Source organism: Lygodium microphyllum, chromosome 23, assembly GCF_053477565.2.
Source record: "Lygodium microphyllum isolate KBCC chromosome 23, Lygodium_microphyllum_v1.1.10, whole genome shotgun sequence".
In the NCBI taxonomy this organism is placed as follows: Eukaryota; Viridiplantae; Streptophyta; class Polypodiopsida; order Schizaeales; family Lygodiaceae; genus Lygodium; species Lygodium microphyllum.
In genome coordinates this window covers 130748637-130765527 of record NC_141157.1, presented here as the reverse complement: position 1 = coordinate 130765527, position 16891 = coordinate 130748637, and the positions used below count along the sequence as shown (strand labels likewise).

Here is a 16891-nt window from a genome sequence, read left to right as displayed (position 1 = left end):
TAAGAGCATGGACCAACAACCAATTGAGCTAGCCACTCAATGTGAAGGATTTCAATTCAAGAGCTTGGACAAGTGGTTGGGAAAAGATAGTGTCTGATTCATGCTAAAGCTAGCTCAAGTTTTTGATGAGCTTTCTCAATAATTGAGCGAGAAGAAAACAGAATTCTCACAAATATCTAGATTTACTTATAATTTCTCAAAGCTACGAAGAAGAAATCACCAATTCAAATATCTAATTTCCTCCCAAGTGTGAAATAAGAAGGATTTGTGTATGGTTCAACAAGAAATATTTCGCAAGAATTGGTTTGGACCAGCTACTCCTCAACAACCATAGTCGAGTTTAAGCCACCAGGTGTGCATAGTGAATGCCCTCACATACGAGAGACTATGCTCACAAAAAGATCGGCATGGTAATCACTTTGCTCGTGTGGTGCCTACTTTGTGTTGAATTGAGGTCCCTTCGATTATCCGAGGGAAACATGTGTTCATCAGAGCTAGCAAGGTTAGACCACAAATACGCATGGAGGCCTTTGGCAAGTGTTTTTAAGAAAGGCATCCTAGAATAGCTGTCCTAAGAATCATGTATGAAGGTTGATTCAAAGGGTCATGCCCTTGAATTATTTCTATGTAGTGGTTAACCAATTCTTCTCGGTAAGCGTAAAACCATGGGTGAAAAGATGTGTTCTAGTGACTAGACTATTTGACGACTTGTCTTTCTCAGGTGCCAATCGACCATAGACTATAGTTCATGTCGATCAAAGCTACCATGGTACGTACTAAGCCTCTTTCATGCACCCTGTCATGACCACGTGCGAGGGCCATCTGCTGGATCCGCTCACCTGAGTTGTTCACCGTGAGACTCTGAGAGTCTAGAATTGTCCAACTTGGCAAGTTGGCAGGTATCTGCTCCCGATTTACTTTCCCTTTCCGCATTAAGTAAGTTTGATATCAAAGTTTATTACACGTTTGTTTTTTGTATAAGCTATTAAGCTGGCTTTACTTTACTTTTTCCAAAATTTTGGACGTTAAAGTGACATTTTTAATGCACTATTTATTTTTTATATAAAAAAATCAGGAATGAGTGAGGGGACGCCGGTGCGCGAGATGCGGGGAACAAAAGCAAAACCAGCGGGCGAGAGACAAAACCTCCTCCGCAAGCTTTCGCAGAAATCCACGGTCAAAAAGGCATGACACGTGGCGGCAGTGAAAACGGCGGCGAGGCGGGCTGCTGTGAGCAGCACGCACGGGCGGCCAGTGGGAAAACAAATAAAACACAAAAAACAAAAACAAAAAGGAAGGCACACCATCATCAAAGCATACGTACGTGCATACATAGCATGGGTGCTGATGGCATCACAGCATAGATGTGTCTACGTGGCCGTATATAGCGTTCTCTTATATATAAGGAAACGCCTCTTTTATATTTATTTATTATTTTCTCACCCAAGCTACTGCCCGCAGCAAAGGCGCCTCTCTCCCCAGTTCCAACTTCCAATCCCCCCCCCCCCCCCGTGGCCCCCAAAAGCCAAGATCCAAACCACAGCACTCGTATCTCCTCCCTCCCAGAGTCCATGCCCCCAACTCTGTGCAAGAGAATTGATAAGAAGCCAAGCAAAGCAGGGGCGCATCAACATGTTTCTCTGCTGCTCCTCCCCCTTCCCCTCCCCTCTCGCCCTTGACGACGATGACACAGCTGCTTATCATCATCTCTCCATATCACACCTTGCCAGTTACATGCCCCCCCATTGATCTCCATCTCTGATTACTGCGCCCGCCCCCCCCCCGCGCCCCAAAACCTTTCCCTCCTCTTCCAATCGCCTCAATTATCCCCTCTCAAAGATAGCTCCTCTGCATCCATGTCCCACAAGATTATGATAACTATTGCAGCAGCAGGTTTTTTCTCCCCTCTTAATCCATCTACTCCTGCTTCCACCTTTGCAAGCTCTGCTTTAAACGATGGGCACGGTGGTGTCGGCAGCGAACCCTCTCTTCCTCCGGCAGCGGCCCACAACGGCACCGATTACCCCAACCTAGTGACCCTGGGGAGCCCTTCTATGGGGATCATCCTGGTAGTGCTCTTGTGCACATTCCTGTTCATGGGCTTCTTCACCTACTATGTGCGCAGGTACGCTGAGCTGCAGGGCGAGATGATGAACACGCTCAACCACCACCCAGTGTCGGGCCTCGACCCGGTGGCCATCGGCCAGCTCCCCTTGGTGAGCTTCTCTGTGCAGGGCAAGGGTGGTGGTGGCGGCGGCAAGAGTACAGAGTGCAGCAGCTTCGGCGGCGGCAGCCTATCCGAGTGCGTTGTCTGCCTTACAGATTTTGAAGATATGGAGACCTTGAAGCTCCTTCCCAGATGCCAGCACCGCTTCCACCCGGACTGCATCGACATGTGGTTATATTCACACAGCACTTGCCCCCTGTGTCGGCGCAGCCTGTTGTCGGACAAGGGCTCCAGCAAGGGCAAGGCCTCAGCACGGGTAGTTGACGAGCATCAGCAGCAGGAGGAGCAGGAGCAGGAGCAGGAGCAGGAGCAGATTGCGGTGATTGTTTCTAGCAGCAGGGTGCCGTCGGACGGCAGGCATGGCAACACAGATGAGCAAGAGGCCCAAGGGCGAGAGGAGCAGGAGGAGGAGGCTGTGATTTGTGAATACATGAGACCTAACTGGCGGTCCCACTCCACCGGCCATTCCATCATCTGTCCGCCACCGGCTGCCAGCCACTGCATTCCGCCATCGCTACCTCGGCCCCCCCTCGACGACCTCGAGATCGGGCTCGCTCCAAATCGACGAGAGAATCCTGTACGAATAGTCATCTTTCCGAGACATGAGAAAACTACACAAGGCGGTGAGGAGGCGTCCTCTTCTTCTTCTTCCTGATCCGATGAGGCTGCTGCCATATCCATGTATCGTATTGCATCTCGCACACGAATTGACACAATACTATATCCGCATGAATGATATCTTGCCTTTGTACAGTAGATTTCATCCGATCAATCAATCATTGTTGATGTGAGCTGCAGTCTTTTGTTCGCCAAAAAAAATACTGTCCCGGGTCAAATTTTCTATTGGCAGTCTGGCAGAAAGTTTAACTAGGGTGGAGGGAAAGGCACTGTTTCGACTTCGAGTATCGTCGAGTATCGAGTATTGATATTATGCTATGTGGACTGTACCCTTCGCTTTAAAGTTTAAATCGACAGCAGGCGCCCCTCTCAAGGGCTGCTTTATTATTATCAAATTATGTAGCTATTGCCAACCGGGTTCCAGCTCAAGTTCGTCCAGCGTCTAAATCTTTACGTGGGTGCTTGAGTGCAACCCTTGGAAGTTGGGGGGACACCCCTGAGGCATCTTTCAGATACCAAGTCATTCTCCGAAAAAGAAAACAATGTATCCTTCCTTCACGACTCACGAGTATAGCTCTAGAGGCGGAGCCGGGTTAACATCGCCATTCGGCAGCACTCTGGTAGGGAAGAGCTCGAGTGGGGTTTCCTTTAAAGCCTAAGTGATCCTAGTTTTCCTAAAATCTAAATAACCACCCTTGAGACATCTTTCAGATTTCAAGTCATCATCCCCCCCCCCCCCCCCCAACACACACAAGCACAAAGGAACTTAAGTGGGGGTTTGCCTTAAAAGCCTAAGTAAGTGACCCTCGTGCTTTATAATCTAAAGAGGTCCTCGCTCAACTACTATAAGCTTTCAGCATTATTGCTCATTGCAATGTTCAAATAAAACACTTAGATAACAAATACAGAAACCTTTTAACTCAAAATTTAAGAGAGATTTTTGAATGATGTGCTTGCCCTTTATATAACTAAAAGATTTGTAAAATTAAAAGTTTTGAACCCTCTTTAAATTTGAAGGTATTATTGTATTTTATGGCAATTTGCTTTACATAAAACCTTGGTTTTCGTGGTCATTGATTAAGAGAGAGAATGTGTGCACACTCGTGTGCGAGAGAGGTATGGGGGAATCATGATTAAATTGGTTTTCATCTAAAACATAAAAGGACAAAATTCTATCATTCAACCGTACTGGAACCTCAATGAGTAAGAGAAGTATAAACTCCTCAATGATGAATAAGAAGTATCAAGACATGAGACCTTTATCGATAAGCTCAAGAGCTATTAAGGGCCATGCCATACATAGGTCATGACTAGATTTTTCCAATGTATAGTAAGTAAAGTGAGTACCTTTTCCAATGTATAATAAGTAAAGTGAGCACCTTTTGTATCAAAGTATTTGGTTGAAAGAAGGTGTCACATTTAGCTTAGTTGCTACACATTCAAAAAGTATAGCAAGTGCGTGTACCATCATCTTAAGACTTAGGCTAGTTTCACGGTAGGGTGGTGGACAATTGGCCCCAAGGCTCATTATACATGAGGTTACATGCAACATGTCCAAAATCATTACACATTAGTAGGGACAATCTTAGTGGTAGAAAGTTGATGCACTTAGTGAAAGGTCATTGCTTCGTTCCTCAATGCTACATTTTTGCACGAAGGTAGTCATTTCATTAGTTAGACATGCATACAATCTTTTTGAGCAACATGCCATGTTCACCTTGAATTGCCTAGATGAAAATTTATAGTCCATGTATTGAAGACCCCCTCCATTCTGACCTTGATTTGTCGAGAGAGTTTCTTTTTCTTCCCCTTTTTTTTTTGAGAATGCTTGAAATTTGAAAGATTCCTCAAGGATGTATCCATTGTTTGAACTCAAGCACCCACATATACACCTATACACTCAAAACCTATTGTGGGCTACAATCTCGTTGGCAAGAGGGAGAGTTTCTTGCATGTTGAGTTGTCCATTTTCACCCTCGTTGTGATGACTAAACAACTCAACTTGATCTAACCACCGAATGGAATATCTTAAAGCATATAGGTTAGAGGCAGCCATTCATGGTAATCTTAAGAAAAACACTATTTTTTGAGAAAATTTATACCCTCGTTAATTTTCAAGATTTGAGTGCATAAATATAAAGAGGAGCTAAAGGAATCTAATGTAATATTCAAATTCGAAATATTATGCACATTTCAAAATACACTTATTTTTAAGGTGGTACAAAAATTTTCAAGAGTTGATTGACACCTAAGCAAGATCCCCAACCTTGTCTTATGTTTGTTTATTGTTCCCAAGGTGTCTTTTTTGGCACTCACCACACAATTGGTCTCAGTAGTTCCCTTTGGGTGCTTCATTCTTCTTAATCCTAGAAAGTGAAAAGGCTTCAAAAAATATTCTGGAAATTTGAGTCCAATAACTTTTATGTGTAAGGTCTAACATACAATGACCTACCTTAATTCAATTAGGAGAAGTATGGGTTTGAGACCTTTAAATTTAACTTCATACTTGATAATTTGTATAGCAAAATGGAACCCTTAGAACGTGAAAAGGTTTCAAAATAGCTTACATCTCAACTCAAACTAGACCCCTTAGAAGTTGAAACAACTTATACCTCAACTCATACATGGTAATCTAGAAAGATCAATAACAAACTATAGACCCCTTACAAAGGTGAGGAAGGAAAAGTTCATCCTCCTACCAATTAAATATGGATAATAATCACACAATCACTTGAAGATTGGGATCCATGTATCTAATGCTAGCATTGTGACCTAGTTGTAAGATTGATTCTCTCTCTCAACTAGTCTTTAAAGTCCTCCAAGTGTACACATTGCCTATATTCTTTATTTGTAGTGCATGCTGAGATATATCTCTAAAAATATGCAAGGCACATGCTATATCAATGGTCAAATTTGTTGGTTAGACAAGTTTTGTTTATGTTGCAATATTCTTTTTTCCCACTAAGGTTCATGCTAAATAAGGACACTTGCATTGCTTGTCAAGCATTAGCAAAAATATGAACTCTCTTTGGGGCCATTAAAACCAATACAGTTCAAGAGGCAGGCATTTTGGATTATCCAATTGAAAGGCAAGATATTAACCTTCATGTCGAGAATTTTCTCTCCAAATAATGGGTATATGTTTTCAAAGGAGATGGAGAGTTTTTAAGTTAAAAAATTAGGTGAATAAGACCTTGCAAGGATTTTTTAGTATTCCCTCCTCCACTCCTCTCTCCCCACTATTTTGTGCAATTTTTAGCGCCAACTTTTCTCCCTTACTCAAACTCATTTTGAAATAAAAATTTGCCAATACACTTGTCCTCCTTTCTTCTCTATCTTGTTACATTCTCATAAACTTTTGGTTTCTACTTTGAGAGAAATGAGCATTTTGAGTGTTGAGCTTACTTCTACATTTTCTTCTACTTATAGTAGTAGATTGTATATTTTATGAAAAACCTAAAACCCATCTTCTCATCTACATCTCTTCTCACATGTAAGTTATTATTGCCTTTACTCAAGATCTCGAGACTATTTCTCAATTGTTTAGTTTGTATTATACTTTGAACCCATGCTTTGTTAGATCTAGATAGATCTATGCATATCAGATCAAGCACACCTAACACATCGATGCCGCAAGGTCTCTCACCTCACAAAATACCCCCACCATGGTGCCAAATAACCTTGCTTAGCCAAGGAGCCTATTCTACTATTGAGCTTGGATATTGAAAGAAGAAAGGAAAGTAGACTGGTGCAATGGCCATCGAAAACTCACTGTATGTGGTCTACATGGTCATCATTAACCTCTGAAGCTCCCTCTGATCCTCATAGTCACTCCTCATCATGGGTCCATACTCCTTGATCCTATGATATCACAAGCAAGACATTGAACTACTTTGCTTGTTTCTCCAAGCCAAACCAAGTGCATGCGCGAACGCACGCACACACGTACACACACAACATGTGCTCTCTCTTTCTCTCTCCTAGAGAGAAATAGATGAAAGAAAGAAATGTGAATGACAATGCAATTGATTGAATCAAAGGTAGCCCTTGATATTTTATGATTTGAAGCAAGCACCACAGGCTTGATATGAGAAGATACATGCATAGAGCTTGATAGGTGAATTTAGTTGTTTCCATCGAAACTTGGTCAACTACTTTTTGAGGGAATGTACACTTAAATTGTCTATAGAAAGCCTAATATTCTTCTAGTTTCCATGTATATTTTGCCCAAGGTCAATAGAGATTTAAGAATTCTTGTATATATACCTCTTCCATGACTTGGAAATATGGACTGGCCAAGGTTTGGATGACATTTTGCATATGTGTACCAAGAACGTATGTGCCTCAAACTGTTTTGTGAGTTATGCCAAGATAAAGAACGAATAGGTGTTGCCTTCTTCATCAAGAGTAGAACCCTTATTTAGATGTTATAAATACAGTATCATCTTATTGGCATCATGATGGACATGCATATCAACTTATCTATCTATAATTATCTACAAATCTAGATAGTATAAAAGTTTAGTCAAGTTAATAATACCATTGATGTCGAAAATGTGAATTTTGGTATGCAATCACCACAAATAGTAGTAAAATTTTTGGAACTACATATATAATACTTTGGATCATGCTTTTGGTATCTATTTGATTTGCATCTTAAATTTAGGACCCACTTAGGAATTGTGGCACTAGTTCGACTACCATTTTCAAAGTATCTTTTCAAATTGGCCCAAATCTTATATGTAGATAATATACTATTTCATAGCATGACATGAACAATTTGGCTCAAAATAATAGAAATGTACTTTGGACTCTTCTTGATAGTAGAAATATAGGCAATGTATATTGCGATAAACAATATAATCCATAGTTGTTTTGCTTGTTTATACTCAATGAAGTATATATATCTTGGTTTATTAATATCAAAATATGTCAAAATGCAATACACATAAGAGATGTAGTTTACCACTCACAATAGTCTCATCTATTAGTTATAAAAGAATCTAAATATCTCAAATTTCATTAGGTTGTAAATAGTTCTATTTGCTTGAAAGTGGAGAAATGTTAATTCTTGATCAATTTATACTTACACATATCAAGAATTTGCAAGGCACATGAGAATTTTAGCACAAAATATCTAAGGTTTCAACTCTACACACCATTGGATACATTAGGATTATTATAAAAAATTAATCACTTAACACAAGTGGAAATTCCACCTTATATCTCATTATGAGATATTTTGTTCTAAGAAATATGAAGTACTAGGATTGGTGAATTGAAAAATAAAAAATTATATTGTCTAATTAAAAGTTTGACCTTGTTGCCATTATCCAAGAATAACAAAATAATTCTCTAAACATTTTATATTCCATCAATAAGGATATGGTACAAGTTTATATCATCAAATGGATAAGTATGGAAAATTTTCATGCAAAAATACATAAACTTAATAGCTATTCATGAGAATCTGTAAAGAGCAATTTGTATATTTATGTGGGGCGGGGGGGGGATGCACGTGTGTGAGAGTGAGTGAGTATCATTGTATGTAAGGCATGTGAATGTGCATGCGTGCATGAATGGGTGAGTGAGTGAGTGAGTGAGTGTGTGTGTGTGTGTGTGTGGGGGGGGGGGGGGGGGGGTGTGCGTGCATGTGCGTGCATGTGTGCGTGTGTGCGTGTGCGCGTGCGCGTGTGCGTGCATGCACGTGTGCGCTCGTGCAAATTATGAGTGAGCATGTTTGAGTATGTATTCATATACTTAGTGTTAAAATAGACACGACGAAACCAAATATAGCTTAAAAATAACAAATAGGCCAAGTATAGCATAAAATAGCAATTACAATCCTAAGAGATAACACACATCTAACGATGAGCTTATATAAGCAGATTGAGAGAGAGAGAGAGAGAGAGAGAGAGAGAGAGAGAGAGAGAGAGAGAGAGAGAGAGAGAGAGAGAGAGCTATCCTTTGATCCACATTACTAGGCCAAAAAATGGCTCATAGCTATAATTCAATAAGTAATCCATTCACGTCTCTTGTCTCATGAATGGGCCAATGGAGCATGGCCTAGTTTTTGAGTCCTAATTTACAAGTGTTTTGTGTGTTCATCTTATCTTTCTTGAGTATCACGTTTTTCTTGAGTAACATATCTTTCATTGTCCTATGCATTTAGTTTGATGTGAGTGACATTGTCTCATGTGAATTAATGAGAACTTAAACTAATGTATATGTGAAATGTAGATTAAAAAATAATCTACATATTTTCCATATTTTATATCATATATATAAAAGCCATAAACAATGAAGCTCCTAGCACAATGAATTGTGCACAATGGGCTTTCATTTGTGTCTATGTGTCTAAAAGGTTGAAGGGTAAATCGATTCCTTTGAAGGACGTGTTAGTACCAATAATTGGTAGCCTATAGACAACATGTCAATATGGTCTAAATCACTCACACACACACACACACACACACACACAAAACTTTTTCCAGCTTCTCCTTCTCGTATGGTTGAAATTATTGTTGGAACTTTGTTAATGCTCTTTGGCTACACACACAAAGAGAGGGGTTGTGTATGTGTGTGTAAATATTCCAACAAAACACTTGTAAATTAGGAAGTTGTGAGAGGAATTGCAAGGCTTATATATGCTTTGAAACCAAATCATATATTGTTTGAAAAAGAGAGGGTTCTCAAGGCTTATATATGTTTTGAAAGAGAGAATTGTGAAGAGTACATAATGTAATACATTGACTGGTACCCTTTGCAATAACACACTTGATACAATTTCCATGATCTTTGATAACATTGAAATATGACACCTAATGATCACACACACACACACACACACACATCTCTCTCTCTCTCTCTCTCTCTCTCTCTCTCTCTCTCTCTCTCTCTCTCTCTCTCTCTCTCTCTCTCTCTCTCTCTCTCTCTCTCTCTCTCTCTCTCTCTCATGTGACTTATATTGATTGCAAAGTTTAAGATTGCATGTGCTTCTTCTATAGCATTCAAAAGTTATTTTACAAACTCATTCTTTGCTCCCATCTAATGTTTTATTTTATAAAGGCAATTGTATCACCTAGTGTTGAGCTAACCAATATAAATTATAAGATCATGCAAGTTATTAGAGAAAAAATGAACTCTCTTTTGGACCTTTTAGTCCCCCCTCCTCCTCCTTAAAGCAAGGAAAAGTGGAGAGAAGTAAAGTAAAATAATCCTCTTCTCTCCCACTTTTCCAATCTCATTTTTTCATTTTTAATGTTATTTATAAAGGATTTGCTCAAATTTCTTCTCTCTTCTCGTTCAATAGCTTTGTTTCTTATAATACACTTGATTGATGGTTCTTCTTATGAGTAGAACTTGAATAGTTGTTGTGAAATGGAATGGGGATTGGGAAAGATGGGAGATTTAATATTGAAGTAGATGTGATGGCTCACAAGTCTCCATGAGCTATTATATCTATAAAGCAAGCTTGAAGTGTTGTCCCACACTTGAGGACTTGAAATCATGTATAGGTTATGGTACACATACTATAAGTACATGTGCTTACATAGGATAATAACGTTGCTCCATTGGTTGTTTTGTTCATGATCGAGATTGGCAAAGTAAGGACTCTCAAGTTAATGATGATGGGAAGAATTGTTATTGTTGAGGGAAAAGGAGTTGTTGAAGAAGATCATAGAAAAACTTGATATATGGAATGGAGTCCACTCCAATAAGCTCTTGAAGATCATGGTTCTCCTTTGGATCAACCACATCTGGCAATTGATGGAATTACAATATTTATGGTAAAGAGATTTTTCCACATCTCTTTGGAGTTGATTGAGTGATTCGAAATGAGGAAATGAGATGATGAAGTGAAAATACAAAAATTGTAAGTGACTCATAGAGACAAGTCTAAGCAAGGCAAGCCAAGAATCCCTAGGTATGTCTTGAGATTAATGTGCCCTGAGTAAATATGGGGGAAAATGGGAGAGGAGTAAGGGGGGTTTAGAGATTGAGTCAGCTGCTGCTGCTGACAAGGGTCACTAGGCACATCCAACTTGAGGACCCTTAATAGGTACAATGAAATGTGAGTGCACCTAACTAATCATGAAGCATTTTCTCTTTTCTTTTTCTTCTCTTCTTTTTGCTTTTGTTTTTTCTTCCCTTTTATTTTATTTTTGAAAAAAAAAGAATAGTGCCATATAACTTAGCTTTTAGTCTTACATAATTGAAATGGGAAGTATGCAATCGGTAGGCTGATTGAGAATAATAGAACTGGCTCACAAGGTGGCTAGTACACCAAGTTGCACATGTTGAAGAGTGAACATTGAGCCCCAACATTGAAAGTATATTTCCTGATAGTTGTTTAAGCTATTGTAGAAGAACTTGCACTATTGATAATTTGTGTGCTAGTTGGCGAAGAAATTTACAACTTCTAGTCAAGAAGTAGATAACCATCGAATGTTGACATCAAGGTATGTTATGATTGAAGGAAGTGAGATCTCATTGTGATGATCCTCTCACGTCTTTGGTTCTTGTTGGAGTCTCCAATGTGTTGGGGGTAAAGGCACCTCCGCCTAGCCGCCCATGTATTACTACATTGAAAGTACCCGCCACTGCACACTGCAAGTGGTGGACACCCATCATAGTCACTTATTCTTTATTCTTTAGTGAAATTTTGAATGTGGTTGTTGGAGCTCCCATTTCTTGTCTCTCTCTTTCTTGCTCTTGCTCTCCCGCCATAGCTCTCACGTGCAAGCTGCCACGATTGTGGGAGAGAAGGAAGGAGTCTCACTTGTAGCTTTCTTGCTTGCACAATGGGGGAATACACACACAGGTGGAGGGGCTGAAAACAATTTTCCTCTTCTTCGTTGTGTAAGCCAAAAGAACTCAAGTACAAAAGAAATAGAACTTTTTCCAAACTTCTCCTTCTCATATGGTTGAAATTATTGTTGGAACTTTGTTAATGCTCTTTGGCTACACACACAAAGAGAGGGGTTGTGTTTGTGTGTGTAAATATTCCAACAAATAGATAGGCAGAAAGGTCGATTTGATATTCTTAGTTGGCATGCTACATTCTACAACACATATTCTTATTGTAGATATCCTTATAATAAAGAGGTTGACTTTCAAATTGACTACTCATAAAAAACCTCTTATACTTTTATAAAGGGAACAAAGCATCCATGATTGATGCAATGCTTGGAATCAAGGTGCTAGTATAAGTCCAAATGGCTATAGATAATAAATGGGGTAAAGTGAATTGTTTAAGGGATTAGTGTTACCACAAAGTTTAAGTGCAAGGCTATGGTTTAGGAGAGCAATGAGTGGGATTGCAAATATGGTTTGAGAGAGTAACTAGACAAAGGTGTAATCTTAAATTGTTGTGAGAGTGAATCTCTTTAGGGGTTAGGATTACCACAAACTTTAAGTGTAAGGCTATATTTTTTCGTGAGAGATTAGTGGGATGGTTGGTTTGAGATAGAAACTAAAATGAAGTTGTGAGAGGAATTGCAAGGCTTATATATGCTTTGAAACCAAATCATATATTGTTTGAAAAAGAGAGGGTTCTCAAGGCTTATATATGTTTTGAAAGAGAGAATTGTGAAGAGTACATAATGTAATACATTGATTGGTACCCTTTGCAATAACACACTTGATACAATTTCCATGATCTTTGATAACATTGAAATATGACACCTAATGATCACACACACACACACACACACACACACACACACACACACACACACACTCTCTCTCTCTCTCTCTCTCTCTCTCTCTCTCTCTCTCTCTCTCTCTCTCTCTCTCTCTCTCTCTCTCTCTCTCTCTCTCTCTCTCTCTCTCTCTCTCTCTTATGTGACTTATATTGATTGCAAAGTTTAAGATTGCATGTGCTTCTTCTATAGCATTCAAAAGTTATTTTACAAACTCATTCTTTGCTCCCATCTAATGTTTTATTTTATAAAGGCAATTGTATCACCTAGTGTTGAGCTAACCAATATAAATTATAAGATCATGCAAGTTATTAGAGAAAAAATGAACTCTCTTTTGGGCCTTTTAGTCCCCCCTCCTCCTCCTTAAAGCAAGGAAAAGTGGAGAGAAGTAAAGTAAAATAATCCTCTTCTCTCTCCACTTTTCCAATCTCATTTTTTCATTTTTAATGTTATTTATAAAGGATTTGCTCAAATTTCTTCTCTCTTCTCGTTCAATAGCTTTGTTTCTTATAATACACTTGATTGATGGTTCTTCTTATGAGTAGAACTTGAATAGTTGTTGTGAAATGGAATGGGGATTGGGAAAGATGGGAGATTTAATATTGAAGTAGATGTGATGGCTCACAAGTCTCCATGAGCTATTGTATCTATAAAGCAAGCTTGAAGTGTTGTCCCACACTTGAGGACTTGAAATCATGTATAGGTTATGGTACAAATACTATAAGTACATGTGCTTACATAGGATAATAACGTTGCTCCATTGGTTGTTTTGTTCATGATCGAGATTGGCAAAGTAAGGACTCTCAAGTTAATGATGATGGGAAGAATTGTTATTGTTGAGGGAAACGGAGTTGTTGAAGAAGATCATAGAAAAACTTGATATATAGAATGGAGTCCACTCCAATAAGCTCTTGAAGATCATGGTTCTCCTTTGGATCAACCACATCTGGCAATTGATGGAATTACAATATTTATGGTAAAGAGATTTTTTCACATCTCTTTGGAGTTGATTGAGTGATTCGAAATGAGGAAATGAGATGATGAAGTCAAAAGACAAAAATTGTAAGTGACTCATAGAGACAAGTCTAAGCAAGGCAAGCCAAGAATCCCTAGGTATGTCTTGAGATTAATGTGCCCTGAGTAAATATGGGGGAAAATGGGAGAGGAGTAAGGGGGGTTTAGAGATTGAGTCAGCTGCTACTGCTGACAAGGGTCACTAGGCACATCCAACTTGAGGACCCTTAATAGGTACAATGAAATGTGGGTGCACCTAACTAATCATGAAGCATTTTCTCTTTTCTTTTTCTTCTCTTCTTTTTGCTTTTGTTTTTTCTTCCTTTTTATTTTTTTTTGGAAAAAAAAGAATAGTGCCATATAACTTAGCTTTTAGTCTTACATAATTGAAATGGGAAGTATGCAATCGGTAGGCTGATTGAGAATAATAGAACTGGCTCACAAGGTGGCTAGTACACCAAGGTGCACATGTTGAAGAGTGAACATTGAGCCCCAACATTGAAAGTATGTTTCCTGATAGTTGTTTAAGCTATTGTAGAAGAACTTGCACTATTGATAATTTGTGTGCTTGTTGGCGAATAAATTTACAACTTCTAGTCAGGAAGTAGACAACCATCGAATGTTGACATCAAGGTATGTTATGATTGAAGGAAGTGAGATCTCATTGTGATGATCCTCTCATGTCTTTGGTTCTTGTTGGAGTCTCCAATGTGTTGGGGGTAAAGGCACCTCCGCCTAGCCGCCCATGTATTACTACATTGACAGTACCGCCACTGCACACTGCAAGTGGTGGACGCCCATCACAGTCACTTATTCTTTATTCTTTAGTGAAATTTTGCATGTGGTTGTTGGAGCTCCCATTTCTTGTCTCTCTCTTTCTTGCTCTTGCTCTCCCGCCATAGCTCTCACATGAAAGCTGCCACGATTGTGGGAGAGAAGAAAGGAGTCTCACTTGTAGCTTTCTTGCTTGCACAATGGGGGAATACACACACAGGTGGAGGGGCTGAAAACAATTTTCCTCTTCTTCGTTGTGTAAGCCAAAAGAACTCAAGTACAAAAGAAATAGAACTTTTTCCAAACTTCTCCTTCTCATATGGTTGAAATTATTGTTGGAACTTTGTTAATGCTCTTTGGCTACACACACAAAGAGAGGGGTTGTGTATGTGTGTGTAAATATTCCAACAAATAGATAGGCAGAAAGGTCGATTTGATATTCTTAGTTGGCATGCTACATTCTACAACACATATTCTTATTGTAGATATCCTTATAATAAAGAGGTTGACTTTCAAATTGACTACTCATAAAAAACCTCTTATACTTTTATAAAGGGAACAAAGCATCCATGATTGATGCAATGCTTGGAATCAAGGTGCTAGTATAAGTCCAAATGGTTATAGATAATAAATGGGGTAAAGTGAATTGTTTAAGGGATTAGTGTTACCACAAAGTTTAAGTGCAAGGCTATGGTTTAGGAGAGCAATGAGTGGGATTGCAAATATGGTTTGAGAGAGTAACTAGACAAAGGTGTAATCTTAAATTGTTGTGAGAGTGAATCTCTTTAGGGGTTAGGATTACCACAAACTTTAAGTGTAAGGCTATATTTTTCGTGAGAGATTAGTGGGATGGTTGGTTTGAGATAGAAACTAAAATGAAGTTGTGAGAGGAATTGCAAGGCTTATATATGCTTTGAAACCAAATCATATATTGTTTGAAAAAGAGAGGGTTCTCAAGGCTTATATATGTTTTGAAAGAGAGAATTGTGAAGAGTACATAATGTAATACATTGACTGGTACCCTTTGCAATAACACACTTGATACAATTTCCATGATCTTTGATAACATTGAAATATGACACCTACTGATCACACACACTCTTTGAGATTGAGTCAGCTGCTGACAAGGGTCACTAGGCACATCCAACTTGAGGACCCTTAATAGGTACAATGAAATGTGAGTGCACCTAACTAATCATAAAGCTTTTTCTCTTTTCTTTTTCTTCTCTTCTTTTTGCTTTTGTTTTTTCTTCCTTTTTATTTTATTTTTGGAAAAGAAAGAATAGTGCCATAGAGCTTAGCTTTTAGTCTTACATAATTGAAATGGGAAGTATGCAATCGGTAGGCTCATTGAGAATAATAGAATTGGCTCACAAGGTGGCTAGAACACCAAGGTGCACATGTTGAAGAGTGAACATTGAGCCCCAACATTGAAAGTATGTTTCCTGATAGTTGTTTAAGCTATTGTTGAAGAACTTGCACTATTGATAATTTGTGTGCTTGTTGGTGAAGAAATTTGCAACTTCTAGTCAGGAAGTAGACAACCATGGAATGTTGACATCAAGGTATGTTGTGATTGAAGGAAGTGAGATCTCATTGTGATGATCCTCTCATGTCTTTGGTTCTTGTTGGAGTCTCCAATGTGTTGGGGGTAAAGGCACCTCTGCCTAGCCGCCCGTGTATTACTACACTGACAATACCCACCACTGCACACTGCAGGTGGTGGACGCCCGTCACAGTCACTTATTCTTTATTCTTTTAGTGAAATTTTGAATAAAGGAAGGCCTGGCCACACATTGTGGTTGTTGGAGCTCCCATTTCTTGTCTCTCTCTTTCTTGCTCTTGCTCTCCCGCCATAGCTCTCACGTGCACGCTTCGATCCTTCTCACCTTTCAACTGATGTCAGAGCAGGTCCTTCATGAGCACTTTTCAGCCTTCCCTGACATCTACATGAGGTATGAGAGCTTTCTTCTCACTGAGTTCTTAGCCATTCTTTGACATGAACAACAGGGTTTCATGAAGAGGCAGTCATAGCTTCCATCATTGAAGCTTGTTCTCTTCACCTCTTGCTTGGCCTTGTCCTAGGCTTGTGTAGGCCTGTTGTAGGCCTTCTATTGAAGCCTCTAGTAACTCAACCCACCAGTCAAACCAAGTTTAATAATCTAAATCCTAGGATGCTCTTGATGAGGTTCCTCAATCTCAACTACAGGTTAGCCCTAGTAAACTTGATCCTCCTCCTAGCTAAATAGGATAATTCTCTTCAAATAGATAAGGTTCTTCAACTTGGATCTACCTTTTATACCTTTTCCAAACCATTTACTATGATAGATATGGGACTTCACAATGCTAATGTGATTCACTTACTTCAAAATGGCCATCCATTTGAGAAGATAATGAGTATCTCTTCCATAAAAGAAGCTTTATCCAGAACAGGTTCTTGAACATGCCTTTGCTCTCATATGCTTTTGTTATTGAGAGAAGTGACCAATCAAAAATTGAGAAACTTAAGGAGAATAACAAATCTTCAAACTCATTCTTATAGAAGTGGTATACA

The 16891-nt window shown here is 39.1% G+C and overlaps 1 protein-coding gene across 1 annotated transcript; it reads left to right on the top strand.

Annotated features, from left to right (window-relative positions):
• Positions 1–1522: 1522 nt before the first annotated feature.
• Positions 1523–2987, top strand: LOC148016747 (E3 ubiquitin-protein ligase ATL6-like). The gene has a single exon (XM_087664374.1). The coding sequence runs from the start codon at positions 1857–1859 to the stop codon at positions 2880–2882; it is 1026 nt and encodes a 341-aa protein (XP_087520500.1). The 5' UTR covers positions 1523–1856; the 3' UTR covers positions 2883–2987.
• Positions 2988–16891: the final 13904 nt, after the last annotated feature.